At 38.4% G+C, this 15102-nt stretch overlaps 1 protein-coding gene across 3 annotated transcripts in view; it reads right to left on the reverse strand.

Moving 5' to 3' along the window:
* The window catches only part of GRIN3A (glutamate ionotropic receptor NMDA type subunit 3A), a 205755-nt gene that overhangs the window by 133689 nt on the left and 56964 nt on the right, over positions 1–15102 (reverse strand). For all 3 annotated transcript variants that reach the window (XM_086315751.1, XM_086315750.1, XM_086315752.1), the window contains exon 2: positions 7632–8236. In XM_086315751.1, coding sequence (XP_086171877.1) covers positions 7632–8236 — 605 coding nt within the window. The remainder of the gene's footprint in view (positions 1–7631; positions 8237–15102) is intronic.

Consider the following 15102-nt stretch of genomic DNA (forward strand, 5'->3'; position numbering starts at 1 on the left):
GGCCATAACACATTGCCTGGCCAGAGTAAGTGCTCAGTGATGTTTGTGGGGCAAATGCAATTAAACACATGTCTTCTGCTCAAGTCAGACATGTGTCTCTTCAAGAGCACTTCTTCACTTTGCCAGAAGAATGGGGCTCAATCAGCCAGGAAGTATTTATATTTGTAGCTTATAGATTATTCAGAACATTGAAATTCCAATACATTTCCCCCCGAACAATGGAGAGTATCAAAAATAGAAATAAATTCTATGACAAAGCTCTCTGATAATAAGGAATTTAATAGGAATTGGAAATTACTAAATTTCAATCTTTAAAGCAGAGGGCCCCACATACTATAATCATTGATTACATTCTTATTTAAAACAGCTTACAAAACTCATCTTTTAAAATAGATTTCCATCAGCTAATGAAAACAGCAATTTAATAACATACTAAATCTACATACACATAAGTACATACATAAACCACTGGGGTCTGGTTTTCCAATAAGCGAAACCTTAGAGGAGAAGTAGAGCTCTTGTCCGTCTTGACTTTTTTCCCAAGAGGAGAAAGATGCTAATCTATGCTTGAGTCATGTTTTAATACACCTCTTGGGCTACGTGTGTGTGATGTGATGGTATCACTACGTCAAAAAAATTAGACACATAGACAGAGTTCTCTGTTTTCCTGCTTTCATGTGGCACAACTGGCAACCGGTACTTTTTTTTCCTGTTTTTCTCCTACATGGAAGATAGATCTGTTCCATACTCTTAGGCTGTTTTCCTTTCCCTTCATTTTTTGATATAAACCTTGACTCTTCTCCATAATTATGGCCTGTGCCCAACCCTTAGATGTCTCCTCGTTGCTTTGAGTAATATCCCATCTTAATTCCTTCCAGGGCTCTAGATCTGGCTCTGGCACCAGGCCATGTGCTGATATCCCTCCCCTTAGCATAGCCCTGGCAATGTGACACTACATAGTATTTATTGGTCGAGAATCCATCTGAAAGGTCACAGGAACTAGAGTTTGAAGTTGCCCTGGTAAAGATCTGGAATTCAGAGAACACCTGCAATGCAAGTGTGCTCCGTTGCTTTTGTGTCCAACTCTTTGTGACCTCATGGACTATAGCCTGCCAGGCTCCTCTGTCCATGGAATTTTCCAGGCAAGAATGCTGGAGTGGGTTGCCATTTCCTACTCCAGAGGATCTTTCTGACCCAGGGATCGAACCTGTTTCTCCTGCATTTTCTGCAATGGCAGGCGGATTCTTTACTACTGAGATATCTGGGAAGCCCTGCAATACTGCCCTCTCTCTATTTTTTTTTTTTGACATTTTCCCAAATTTTATAGTAGATACATACAAAGTAAAAAGTCAACAAAGAATATGATCACAATTTCCAGTCAGGCAAATGAAAGCTTGGAAGCTCTCCTAATTTGGGAAATTTCCAGCTTAAAACCTGTGGGAAGCTAGATTAAGCAAATTTAAGTTGTATTCTTCAAAACAGGGTCTTGAGGAAACACACATCTTTCACTGTACCTTATATTTGAGGCCCTCGTGACTTAGAGAAAATTTTGACTCAGCTCTTGCCATGACTTAAGTGACAGAGAGGGAGGGGCAAATTCAATGGCTTTAGCCAAATTAGTTCAGTGACAGGAGTTCCTACTGGAAACATCTGGAAACACAGACCTTAACTGTTGGTCCTCAGGATTCACCAAAGCACATGTTTTCTAGAAGTATTGACTCCCTGTTAGTCTTGCAGAGGAAGTCAACTTGGGAGTAACAGCTGGACACAGCAGATCACCCAACAGCAATGGGTTCTCCTTGGGGACCCAAGGAACCAGTGTTAACATCATCCAGCCCCTGGCTTCCAGGTTCAGTGCAACTGCATTTCTTTTGAGTACATGTTCAAACACACAGGCTAGCTAGTTTGAGTCTGTAGAGGTCCTCAGGACAAGAACATTTATACAGGGGTAACCACACCTCCTGATTTATATAGCTTTTGTCTGAAAGAATATGAATTATAAGGTAATGGGATCATAATTAAGGAAAGTTAATATTAATTATGAAAGAGCCTGGAACTTAGATCTAGACAGTTTAAATCTTCCCCTTTAAAGTACTAACTGAATGACCTTAGGCATACCACTTAACTTTTCAATGTAGGAATTCCTTATAATTAAGGAAGTCAAAATTTCCAGAGATTAAATAGTTTTGCCAGGGTCATAATGCCAGTAAACTATTATAAAGGTGAATAGGAATACCCTAAATTAGAATTATATCATGCCACCTCAAGGTTTTATGGAACCCTTCTAGTATCCAGTAATGAGATGGGGACCATCATCAATTTATACCTTGGGACTTTTGATTGGGGATTTTGTTTTAGTCTTCTTTTCTGAAGCTTCCTAGTGCCTTGTAATACCTAACACATAATACAATCTGATTAATACATGCAGAATCAATAAATAAATCAACATTTACAATTAGTGAAAGGCCAGTGAATCTTGGTATTGCTTGACCATATAAGAATAAAGATGAGCATAGCCTGGGAGGGGAAAGAGTCTCTTTAGCACACAGAACCATTTTTAAAGGACAACTGAGGAGGGCATAACAATGCCAGGTAATATCAGAAGATAATCACTAGTAGAATGAGTGTGGGCTCAGTGAGGAATGATAACCAAATAGCTGGCTTCCCTGGTGGCTCTGTGGTAAAGAACCCCCTGGTGGTAAAGAATTGTTCAGTCGTGAAGTCATGTCCAACTCTTTGCAACCGCATAGACAGCAGCATGCCAGCCTTCCCTGTCCTTCACTATCTCCTAGAGTTTGCTCAAACTTATATCCATGCGGTCAGTGACGCCAATCAAGAGATATGGGTTCAATCCCTGGGTCAGGAAGATCCCCTGGAGAAGGAAATGGCAACCCACTCCAGTATTCATGTCTGGGAAATCCCATGGACAGAGGAGCCTGGCAGGCTGTAGTCCACAGAGTTGCATAAGAGTTGGACATGACTTAGTTACTAAACAACAATAACAACAACCAAACAGCTAGGTCAAAGAAAATGGATAAAAAACATGGATAAGTGGAGGAGCACATTGTCTCTTGGCAAAGAACAAAAGGGGGTCGTAAGCTTCCCGGAAGCAGGGCCCCTATTTTCTATTCTTTGTGTCTCCAGCATTAACCAAGGTCCAAGCGTAATATTAGTAAGCTTCAACATATGCTTGAGGATGAACAAATGAATTAATCACTTGATACAGAACTGAACTGCAGAAGGTGTTCAAAGAAGAAAGATAAGATTCCATAGCCTGCTGAGAAGGTAGAATAGCTCTCAGGACAATTAATTAACTAAAGAGTCAGGGACTTCTTATGCCAAGGGGAACAAGGTATCAATCCATGTCTAGGCTCTTGGAATTATTAAAGGAAGGCTAATTCCCTTTGACCAAGTTATGAGTGACTCAAGGGGTTCTTTCTTTGGGAAGCTAGATTCATTACCACCCAGGGCCTTCAGATAAGCATGGGCAAATCCTAATTCTAGGAACAGCAGGCAAGTCCTTTGACTCCTCTTCATTTTCGTGAGACTGGTGTTTAGAATGAGATAAGGGAGTAAATGTGGGCAAAGCTAAAACCAATTTTGAGAAATAAAAGCGATTTTTATATCTTTATGGTTTTCAAAAAATTACTTGTAAGGCTTTTATGCTATAATACTTTATTTGGTTAATTTGTTACAAGATGATGATTTTATAAATATGTCATGGCTAATGTTCTGGCTTTCAAGTGACATCCAGTATGCATACAAAATGCAAACTCCTTAGCATAAAAGTCCTGTGTGGCATGCTATCAATGTAACAACTTTTCCAGAATCATGTCAGATTCTTTTCATAGGCAATGGATGTCCCAACTGTACTAAATTTCTTCAGATCTTGATGAATTTGCAATGCCATTTCCTGTGCCTGTGAGTCTGCTGCAAACCAGATACTTCTATTCTTTTATCAAGATCCAATTCCAGTATTTTTTCCTCATCATCAACTCTCTGAGAAGAGTTTATTATTTCCTCCCTGTGTATCTGAATATGTTTCTATTTTTAAGAATCACGGACCCCTTTGTTTTATACATTTACTTACTTTACAACCTCATGCACTAAGCTGTACACTCCAAAATGGCAGGAGGCAGCCTTTATTTTGTCTGCCTCACCCTAGCTCAACAAATAATCACTGACTTCCCTGGTGGCTCAGACAGTAAAGCGTCTGCCTACAATGCAGGAGACCCAGGTTCAATTCCTAGGTTGGGAAGATCTCCTGGAAAACAAAATGGCAATCCACTCCATTATTCTTGCCTGGATAATCCCATGGACAGAGGAACCTGGTAGGCTACAGTCCATAGGGTTGCAAAGAGTCGGACACAACTGAGTGACTTCACTTTCACACATGTATTGCGTATGTGTTGATGAAGTTATTGCCAAAGAATATATCAGATATCATTGCTTCAAAGTAATTTACATTTAATAAAAACAACTTGCAAATAAATTGCTAAAGATCACAATATGAACTTGGTCCCCAAGTGGTTTTTGTCTACATTTAGTGATGATGGATGTTTGCTCTGGCATGTGGGGACCCGGGAAGGATCAAATCCCTTTTACCTGTAATTATGTCTGTGTAGTCTGCCACGAGAAATGATTTTTTTCCTAGTCTAAAGGCCTATGCTGAAAAAGTCATGTTTTTGGTGATTTCATTAACATTTTAAAATGTTAACAATTCTGTCAGCCTAAACTGAAAATGACTGTGTGAGAAATGAAAGCTTGCATAACTCTGGCACTTGCTATTCATGGCTCATTATGCTCATGACTTTCATTATGCAGTGAGGAAGTAGGGTCAGCCTCACAAAATTTAGGAACAATTAAGAAAATTACTGTATGCAGATGTGACTTATGGACTGAGAATAACGAACTTTCTAAAAGACTATATTCAACAAAATAAATAAGATGATGAAAAATCCACAGATGTTTTATAGCTTAAGGCAGCTTTTCAGTTATTCATTATAAAGACTCCTTCCAGGGCTTTGCCCACTTCCCTTGACCCTTTCCTGAGCATTTGGAAACTTTTTCTTTGACTCTATTCCTCATGGAGTATAAGAGGTCCTAAGGATATTTCCCGAAGTTCTTTGAGTTCATTCTCAAACACATCCATGGAGATGAAAATATTGTTGCTGACCTATATACACTGTGAATTGCTACCAGGCTCCCTAACTTCCCAGTCTTCTTTTACAATTTTCAAAGTCTGTGGAATAAACATGTGGAAATAGCCACAAGGTCAGAGGGTATTCATTAACCTAACATTCTATTTAAAAAAAAAAAAAAAAAGGAAAAGAAAAAAACCAGATGGTACCTGGGTAAGTTTAAAAACTCTGTTTTTAATTTAGACAAAATTTTATTTATCTATTAACCACTCATTATTCTTCTAGAGCAACAGATCATGTAAGGTGTAAATATAAAATCTCCATTTCTTCTTCTATGTTAGTTTCAGTAAATGTCTATTAGGTAGCTTCTATACACTAGGCATTAAACTGGATTGAATAACAGTGTCTCCATTTAATAGAATTTATATTTTAGTTCAGAAATCAGACACATAGACAAATAATGCTGATGGAATGGGCAAAGTACCATCACATAATTTCATGTACAAAGTGCCATTGGATAAACTAAAATTTGAGGAGCCAGAAAGATCAATTTTATCTTGATAAAATGAAACCCTGATATGTATACAACTGAAGTTAACAAATATTTCTCTCTGTAGTTTCTAAACATTTTTAGGTTCCAAACAGAATTATTTTTCTTGTGCTCTCCATTTTATATGAGACAGAAAGACATTAAATAACTTAATATAATTTTCACAAGTGGATTTTCTGTCTACTGTTTAAGATTGTCCTTCCAAAATGATGACTATTTGAAATTATAGCTAAAGACTTTGCTTTTGTTTTTGTTATGAAGGAGGATGTTTCTTATCCAAGATAAAATCTTGAGCCTCAATTACATGCTAATTCCAAAACAGTAGATTAAATCTGGATAGTGGCTATAAAATAAAACACACATAGACTTTAATCTTGAGGCAATTCAAATACATTATAGGAAAAGTGGAAAGTTCAGATGATGATAGAACATTTAGTTTTATCATTAATAGATTACTAATAAGTGAATTTTAAATTATTTTATTTTATTAACAACCTTCTTTAGGGTGAAATTGAAAGTGTTAGTCACTCAGTCATGTCTGACTCTTTGTGACCCCATGGACTGTAGCCCACCATGCTCCTCTGTTTATGGGATTCTCCAGGCCAGAATGCTGGATTGGGTTGCCATTTCCTTCTCCAGGGGATCTTCCCAACCCAGGGATTGAACCCAAGTCTCCCACATTGCAGGCAGACTCTTTGCTGACTGAGCCACCAGGGAAGCTAGGCTGTGCTTAAACTATGCCACATGTATGACATTTAGCATGTTGCTTTGAACATAGTAGATGCTTAATGTGAAATTAAATGTAAAATGCTTGGGACCTTCTGACCTTTCCTCAAATGTTCCTGTCTTTTAAAAGGCAAGACACTGTGAGATTGCCTTGTGCTCGTCAACATAGTCAGATGATCCTGTTATAAGAAGACTTCCTGAAAATGGGATCAGACTATAGCTAAGCCTTCACTTCTGAAACAGCAATAATTCTCTGATTTGACCTCTCTGACCATAGGTGGTCCTTTTCTGAAAAAATTCTAGGCCCTTGTAAAATACCCTTTAAGGACTTCTTTTTCTGGGGATCATGAAAACCATGTCTATAGGATGGATTATTCTTTAACTTAAACAGGCTTTTTCATTCTAGCTTCTGAACCAGACTGAGGAACTGGAAAGAAAGGTGGCTAATTTTAAAAAGTGTGTATATATATATATATACACACACACATATATAACATATATACACATATATATAACATAAAATTATATATGCACATACTTTACTCTTGTAGAACTTAGTTCTGTCTATCTATCTATCTTTTTACTTATCATCAACTATCTATCCACCATTAACTCCTCCATGGCTAGCAGGATCTATTATTATATCTTTTTTACATCAGTGGGTATAGGACATAGAAAACTAAGGCTCAGAGAAGTTAAACCACTTGACCAAGTCATGCAGATAGTAGGTCACAGAGCTAAAATTCAAGCTCAGAGAGTCTGGCTCCTGGGTCTATGTCTTTAACCCCTTCTCTATTCTCTCTAATGCATCATAACCTGGGAGTAGAGAGAAAAGTCTATCTCCTCCTTGACTAAATTTTTTTTTCTAAAAAGACTTAGAGAGATTTGTCCAAGTCTGTTGATCCAGGAAAGAGTGAGCAGGGATGGAAACATTTGTTGTGCATTTACTACCAGCTGAGCACAGTGTTAGGAACTTCTTGTATACAATTTTGTGGTCTCTTTATTGTATTAAGCTACATTCAATATTATCTTAGTTTACTAATTAGAAAACAGAGATTCAGAGTTTTTTAAAAAAAAACTTGCCAAGAACACACAGCTAGTATGGGACTAAGCCACAGATTTAAAAACAGGATTGAGTGTTCCCCACTACAGGAATATTTTACTTTCTATCACAGTCCTATGAATGGGGATATAATGCAGGCCTTGCATCCTACCTTGATAAATATTGTCCTGACGTGAGATTTGCAGTTTCCACATCCATGCAGTTCACTGTGCTGGGAATGAGAGCAAGTTCTGGCTGGATCATGGTGGCGGTGGCTACAGCTCTTGCAACCAGTTCCATGGCATCTTGTACATAGTACTCAAAGACAGACTGTGTTGTTTTTCCATGAGCAATCAGCCCTAAGGGCAGACCTTCTGTCCTCAGTTTCTCAACATTCTGGGAATCCCCCAGTACCCAACGAAGTTCAGGGAGCATTACCCTAAACTGGGTGGTAATTTCGAAAATCCGCCGGATACTTTCCATGTCGCAGCCAAACATCACCATTGTGGGTGTACTGTTCTTAATGCTCTCCAGCTGGACCTGCAGGAAGCTCAAGAGGTCCTCAGTGGAGGAGAGGTTGATGGTGATGTTGATGATAGAGCCCAGGTGGAACTTGGAATTATTCTGGGTAAGGAGGAGGAAGTCGGTGATGTTCCAGTCTTCCTGGCACAGCAACAAGCTAAAATTGTACCAGTTGTTCATGGTCAGGATTGAGACAGTGACATCAGCATCAGAACTTAATGAATTTTCTAAACTCAGTTGGAGGTGAAGGGGATTCTGTATTTAAAGATATGAAAAAGAAGAATTAGAACGTATTGGCCAAAGATTATAACAGAGGGTACTTTTACTTTCTTGTGAGGCTTAATCTTTTATTTTTCCCTGTGATATTCAAGTGCCTCTGGGATAAAATTCACATAATTTGGAAAGCTGTGTTTCCTGTCTAATGGAATTGATTTCTTGCAACTAATTTCCTTATAATTTATGCTTAAAGTACTAGACGCCGATGGTTCTTGGTGTAAATGTCAGGGGTAACATGACTATACATTTAGTCTTAAATTTTTATCAGGCTTGCCTGCTTCCTTACAGACAGTCCCCCTTAGGCACCCCACTTCTAACTATCCCTGTTCATAATTCATTTGTTAAATTTTCCTGTCAGGTGAAATAATTGAAAGAAATTACTTTTGCTTTACTTTAAAACTACTAGCAGAAAAATCTTAAAACATTGCAGATACTTGTATAAGGATGGTGTGGAAAAAGGATGCCCTATAGTTTCCCAAACTTCTAGCTGCTGAGGAAGGCAATTGTTCTAATATATGTGGTACCATGGCCTGAATGTTTATGTTTTCCCCCAATATTTATGTTGACATCCTAATCCCCAGTGTGATGGTATTAGGAGGTGGGACCTTTGGGATGTAATGAGGGCAGAACCCCTCACAAATGAGATTATGAGATTCATGCCCAAGGGGTTCAAGAGAATTCCCTTACTCCTTCCGTCATGTGAAAACACATGAGAAGCTGGCAGCCTGCAACCTGGAAGAAGATCCCAACAATGCTGGGACCCTGGTCTTGAACTTCCCCCCTCCAGGACTGTGAGAAATAAAACTCTATTGTTTACAAGCTACCCAGTCTGTGGTATAGCAGTCTAAATACACTAATGTGTGTGTGCTTAGTTGCTCAGCCATGTCTGACTCTTTGTAACCCCAATGACTGTAGCCTGCCAGGCTCCCCCATCCATGGGATTCTCCAGGCAAGAACACTGGAGTGGGTTGTCATTTCCTCCTCCAGGGGATCTTCCTGACCCACGGATCAAACCTACATCTCCTGTGTCTTCTGCATTGCAGGCAGATTCTTTACCACTAAGCCACTGGGGAAGCACCCCAAATACACTAAGACATATGGAATAATTAACAAGAGGTAAGGTAAGGTAAGTCACTTCAGTCATGTCCGACTCTGTGCGACCCCATAGACAGCAGCCCACCAGGCTCCCCCGTCCCTGGGATTCTCCAGGCAAGAACACTGGAGTGGGTTGCCATTCCTTCTCCAATGCACGAAAGTGAAAATTGAAAGTGAAGTTGCTCAGTCGTGTCCGACTCTTAGTGACTCCATGGACCGCAGCCTACCAGGCTCCTCCATCCATGGGATTTTCCAGGCAAGAGTACTGGAGTGGGGTGCCATTGCCTTCTCCGGAATTAACAATATACTCAATCAAAATTAAATACATAGTCTAACACTGAAGATTAGATTGCATTTCTATATCTACTGAGACTGGATTCTTGCTCTGAAAGGTGAAATGTGTGCCATTTAAACACACGTATATAACTTCCATCACAATTTCATCTACTTAAAGAACTCACCAACTCAATGAAAGGAGAGAATCTTATTTGAAAAATCACAAATTACTAATCATATAGGTGAAGTAGAAATAGTCCTCTAATGAGTAAATCTGTTCTCCTTGAGAGCAGGCATTTGACGTATTTCTCCTGTAACACTGACATCCTTAGAATTGTTAACATAATCCCTATACAAGGTAGGTGTACAATAGATATGGGTCAAATTGAACTAAATACATTCACATCTTCGAGTTATCAGACTGTTGAACTATTTTTGAGAACTTGCCAAACATTCAGGTTAATAATATAGGTAGAAAAATGAGGACTTTCACAGTGAAGTTTCATACCCTGGGACAAAACTAAAGTGTAGCTTTTCCTTACCCAGCAAAAAGAGTGTAAAAAAAATAGTTTGAGCTGAACTTTGAATAATTTGAAGGGTTAAAAGGATTCTGATATGTGTAGAGGAAGGAGTGAAGATTCCAAAGGAATTTATGGGAGAAAAACTATGACCAAAGGCAGGAAATGAGAGTAATCATATGGTAAGTAGGCATTGCAGGCAGACGCTTTGACCTCTGAGCCACCAGGGAAGCCCGAAGTAGGAGGGAGTCTTAAAATTTATTTTGAGAATTTGACTTTTGCCCTTCCAAATTAAGCTGTGAGCAGGACTTGTAATGATAAAAGCAGAGCTTTTGGAGGATTGTCTATGGGCTCCATTCTAAAAGGAGAGGGAAAATAAGACTTTCAGGATTTCATTTAGGTGCTAAGGGTTTTAACTGGAAACCAGTGTTGGTAATGATAGCTAGAATGATAAAAAAAGGTTTCAAATAAAAATTTAGGAACTTCCTGGTGGTGCAGTGGCTAAGACTCCCACTTCCAATGCAGGTGGGCAAGGAACTAGATCCCACATGCTGCATCTTAGAGCTTTTGCATGCTGTGACTAAAGATCCTGCATGCCGAAACTAAGACCCAGCACAGCCAAGTAAATAGAAAAAAAAAAAAGTTAAAATTTATCGACAATATATTTATCAGATATAAGAGACAGATAAAGAAAGGTGTCAGAAAACCAGGAGACAGTATCCAGTAGGTAGTTCCTGTTTCCCGGCTTGGGATGCGTAGAGCCCTATAAGATAAACAGAAGCTTTACTTCCTCACTCCTACTATTGATGAATATAAACTACTCCAGAGAGTTCTCTCTGTCCTCCCTTTTTAACTTTCTTCTTTTCATTCTTTCTTTTTATTTCCTCCTCTGCCTTAACCTTATTCCAGAATCAACAAACAAGTTTTACATTTAGCTGGCAGGAACAAATTATGCCCAACTGTTTTCTTGGCCTCAGTTCCCTATTCTGTTCCCAGTTTTCTTTCTAAAACATAAATATGACCATACCATTTTTCTGCACCTCTGAATTACCCATAAGACAAATATTAAAAGCAACAGTATGGCTTAGGAGGCCATTCTTAGTCTTTAACTTCACCTCCAACACTCCAAGCATGCACCCTAAGACAAGTCATGGTGGAAAATTTATTTTTCATGGATCAGAGTGAGCATTTTCACATCTAAACAAATTTGAAATGCTGAATTCTCCACCTGGGAATGTATTTGCCTATATTCATATTCATTTTTCAGAACTCAGCTCTTCCATCAGATTTCCAGAAACTAGTTTATGTTCCATTTACTACTGTTCCTGCTGCTGATCTTTTTTTTTCTTTTCCTCACAATATTTTTGCCCTTTTATTTCCTGCAATAGTGAACTGGATTTTTGTTTATTTGATTGCTCCTCTGATTGCTGCCCAGGCAGAATTAATCATCTCATGTGTGTGTCAGGTTGTCATTTTGTTCATCTCTCTATTACAGTTCTCTTCACACATATGTTAATTATTTGGTTAAGTGTGAGACCTCCAGGTTCAATTCCTGGGTCAGGAAGATCCACTGGAGAAGTGATAGGCTACCCACTCTAGTATTCTTGGGCTTCCCTTGTGGCTCAGCTGGTAAAGAATCCACCTGCAATGTGGGAGACCTGGGTTCAATCCCTGGGTTGGAAGATCCCCTGGAGAAGGGAAAGGCTACCCACTCCAGTATTCTGGTCTGGAGAATTCCATGGCCTATACAATCCATGGGGTCACAAAGAGTCTGACATGACTGAATGACTCTCACTTTCGCTGTACCTCTCACAATAGAATGGAAGCTTCTTTAGGATGAGGACCATGTCTCAACCATCTCTTCTAGCACAGTTCTTAGTTAACCAGTGATACTATTTATCAATTGGAATTTTCTTTTGTTCATCTCAAGTACTGAGCTATGATCATAATCTTGTCACCAGAAGACTGAGAAGAAGACCATTTCCAGCAGAGTTTCAAAACCCAATATTTTTCCCCCAGTTGGAACAAAGGCCCATCCATGCACTTCCTACAGAAGGATTCATTAAATTGGTATATGAGGATCAGTTTCTAATGGAGGCAGAACTGAAAATGTTCTCCTCTTGCTAAATGGAAAGTAACAGTAGCTAATCACATTGAGCATTCAGTGTGCCAGGGAAACATGCATTTGGCATGAGAGAGTGACAGAGGAATAAAATGAAGATACTACCCCCACCATGGATAATGATTAATCCATATAATCATAGCTATCCCTACTAAGAATTCTATTAAGAAAGTACAGATGTGGAAGTTAATCCTTACACAAACTTAAGGAACACAACTCTTCAAATAAATACTTATTAAATAATATAGAAACATCTAGTAATATTGTATTTATTCAGCAGCCTCAGATGCATCATCTCCTAATTTCTCTCTATAGAATAACAAAGGGAAAGGCATGTTTGTGTGAATACACATATGACACAGATATGAAAACTTATAACAAAAAACTTCAAGCCTAATAGGAAAACTTTTAGCAAAATCTGGAACAAAAATTAAACAAGACCTATCAAATGAAACTGAGACTCAAAATCTATGTCTTACATATAGTTTTCTATTTTTCAAAAGAATAACTCATGGTCTGAAAGAAGGTATAATAAAAAAAAATTAAATAAAAAAAAGTCCACATTGTTTATTTCCTAAATCAGAGGTCCAATAACAATACAACCCAAGAATCAGGAAGCCTCTCCCAACCATGTTGATAGTTATAGAAAACTGCCTTGTAAGTACATTAAATTTATGTAAATTAAAATATACAGGCTCAGTAGAATGTTAGGGGGAGAGAAAAAATGAAATTAAATAGTATTGATAATTCTAATTATCCTAAGTGAGTGTATTCATTATTATATATGACTATTATATACATTATTATATACTGTAATAAATGTTATACATAGTTATGTATACAAAATCACATATCTCAAATTTAATAGGTAATTTTAAGAACTGAAGTATGGTTTATGTATATTAATTTCAGATATGCAAATTTATTATGAAATGATCACCATGATAAGTCCAACAACCATCTATCATCATTCAAAGTTATTACAGTGTTATTGACTACTTTATTCCTTAAGCTATCATAACTTATTTATTTTATAACTGGTAGTTTGTATCTTTTAACCTCACCTCTTTCATCCAACACTCTTCACCTCTGGTAACCACGTTTTTTCTCTTTATAAATATGTTTCTGCTTTATTTTATTTGTTGATTTGTTTTGTTTCTCAGATTCCACATATAAGTGAAATCATATGGTATTTGTCTTTCACTGTTTGACTTATTTCACTTAATATAATACCCTCTAGATCCATCTATGTTATCACACATGGCAAGATTTCATTTTTGTGTGTGTGTGGCTGGGTAATATTTCATTGTGTGTGTGCATATGTGTTTATCATATATCTGGTTTATCCACTTATTTTTTAAAAAAATTTATTTTATATCAGAGTATAGTTGATGTTGTGTTGGCTTTGTGAAACTTCGAAAAGATACACACATCTCAAAGTTCACTGCAGTACTATTTACAATAGCCAAGACATGGAAGCAACCTAGGTGTTCATTGACCGAGAAATGGATAGAGAAGATATGGTATATATATACATCTATCCACTCATCTTTCAATGGACATTTAGATTGTTTCTCTGTGTGTGTGCACTAAGTTGCTTCAGGCATGTCCAACTTTTTCAACCCTATGGATCATAGCCCACCAGGCTCTTCCGTCCATGGGATTCTCTAGGCAAGAATACTGGGGAATGTATTGCCATGTCATCCTTCAGGGGATCTTCCCAACCCAATGATGGAAACTGCGTCTCTTAGTCTCCTGCATTAGCAGGCAGGTTCTTTATCATCAGTGCCACTTGAGAAGCCCTTAGATTGTTTCTGTATCTTGGCTAATTTAAGACATTTTCAAATGTAATTTTCTTATTCTTTGGATTGAATCTTTATTACTACAGAAAATGACATGTCACTCTACCCCACTGATTTTTAGATTTTTATTCCCATCATAATCTGCTTCTACATGATTTTGGAAGCTAAAATCCCTAAAAGTATAGGACAAGAAGTGTGGATGGGGAATGGCCATGTTGAAATGTACTCATGGAATGAAGTCTCACCAAGACAAGTGCAGAGCGGGAGGGAGAGAGGAATTTCCAAGCTGGCAATGCAGTTGCCAGTGTCAGAGAATTGCAAAAATGTCAGAGATTTATTCACTGGTGTAAGGGAAGATTGGTTCAACTGCGATGGATCACAGTGGATTTACAACTAGTAAAAGATTTGTTGTTCTTCAGTTGTGTCCAACTCTTTGTGACCCCATGGACTTCAGCATGCCAGGCTTCCCTGTCCTTCACTATCTCTCAGAGTTTGCTCAAATTTATGTCCATTGAATTGGTGATGCTGTCTAACCATCTCATCCTCTGTCGTCCTTTTTGCTTTTTGCCTTCAATTTTTCCTAGCAGTGAGTATAAGTAATGAGTTTATGTGCTCAGTCATGTCTGACTCTTTGCTAACCTATGGACTGTAGCCTTCCAGGCTCCTCTATCCATGTGATTTTCCAGGCAAGAATACTTGTAGGGGTTACCATTTCCTTTTCCAGGGGATCTTCCTGACTCAGGGATCGAACCCATGTCTCCTGCATTGCAGGCGGATTCTTTATCCACTTGAGCCATTGGGGAAGCCTCTTTGCTGCATCAGGGGCTTTTCCAATAGGTGGGCTCTTTCCATCAGGTGGTCAAAGTATTGGAGCTTCAGCTTCAGCATCAGTCCTTCCAATGAATATTCAGAGTTGATTTCCATTAGGATTGACAAGCTTGGTCTCCCTGTAGTCCAAGGGACTCTCAAATGTTTTCTCCAACACCACACTGTGCTCAGCCTCGTTTATGGTCCAACTCTCACATCCATACG

The sequence above is a fragment of the Bos grunniens genome, chromosome 8 (assembly GCF_055505025.1).
Source record: "Bos grunniens cultivar Pamir isolate PY7600 chromosome 8, Bosgru_T2T1.0, whole genome shotgun sequence".
NCBI lineage: Eukaryota > Metazoa > Chordata > Mammalia > Artiodactyla > Bovidae > Bos > Bos grunniens.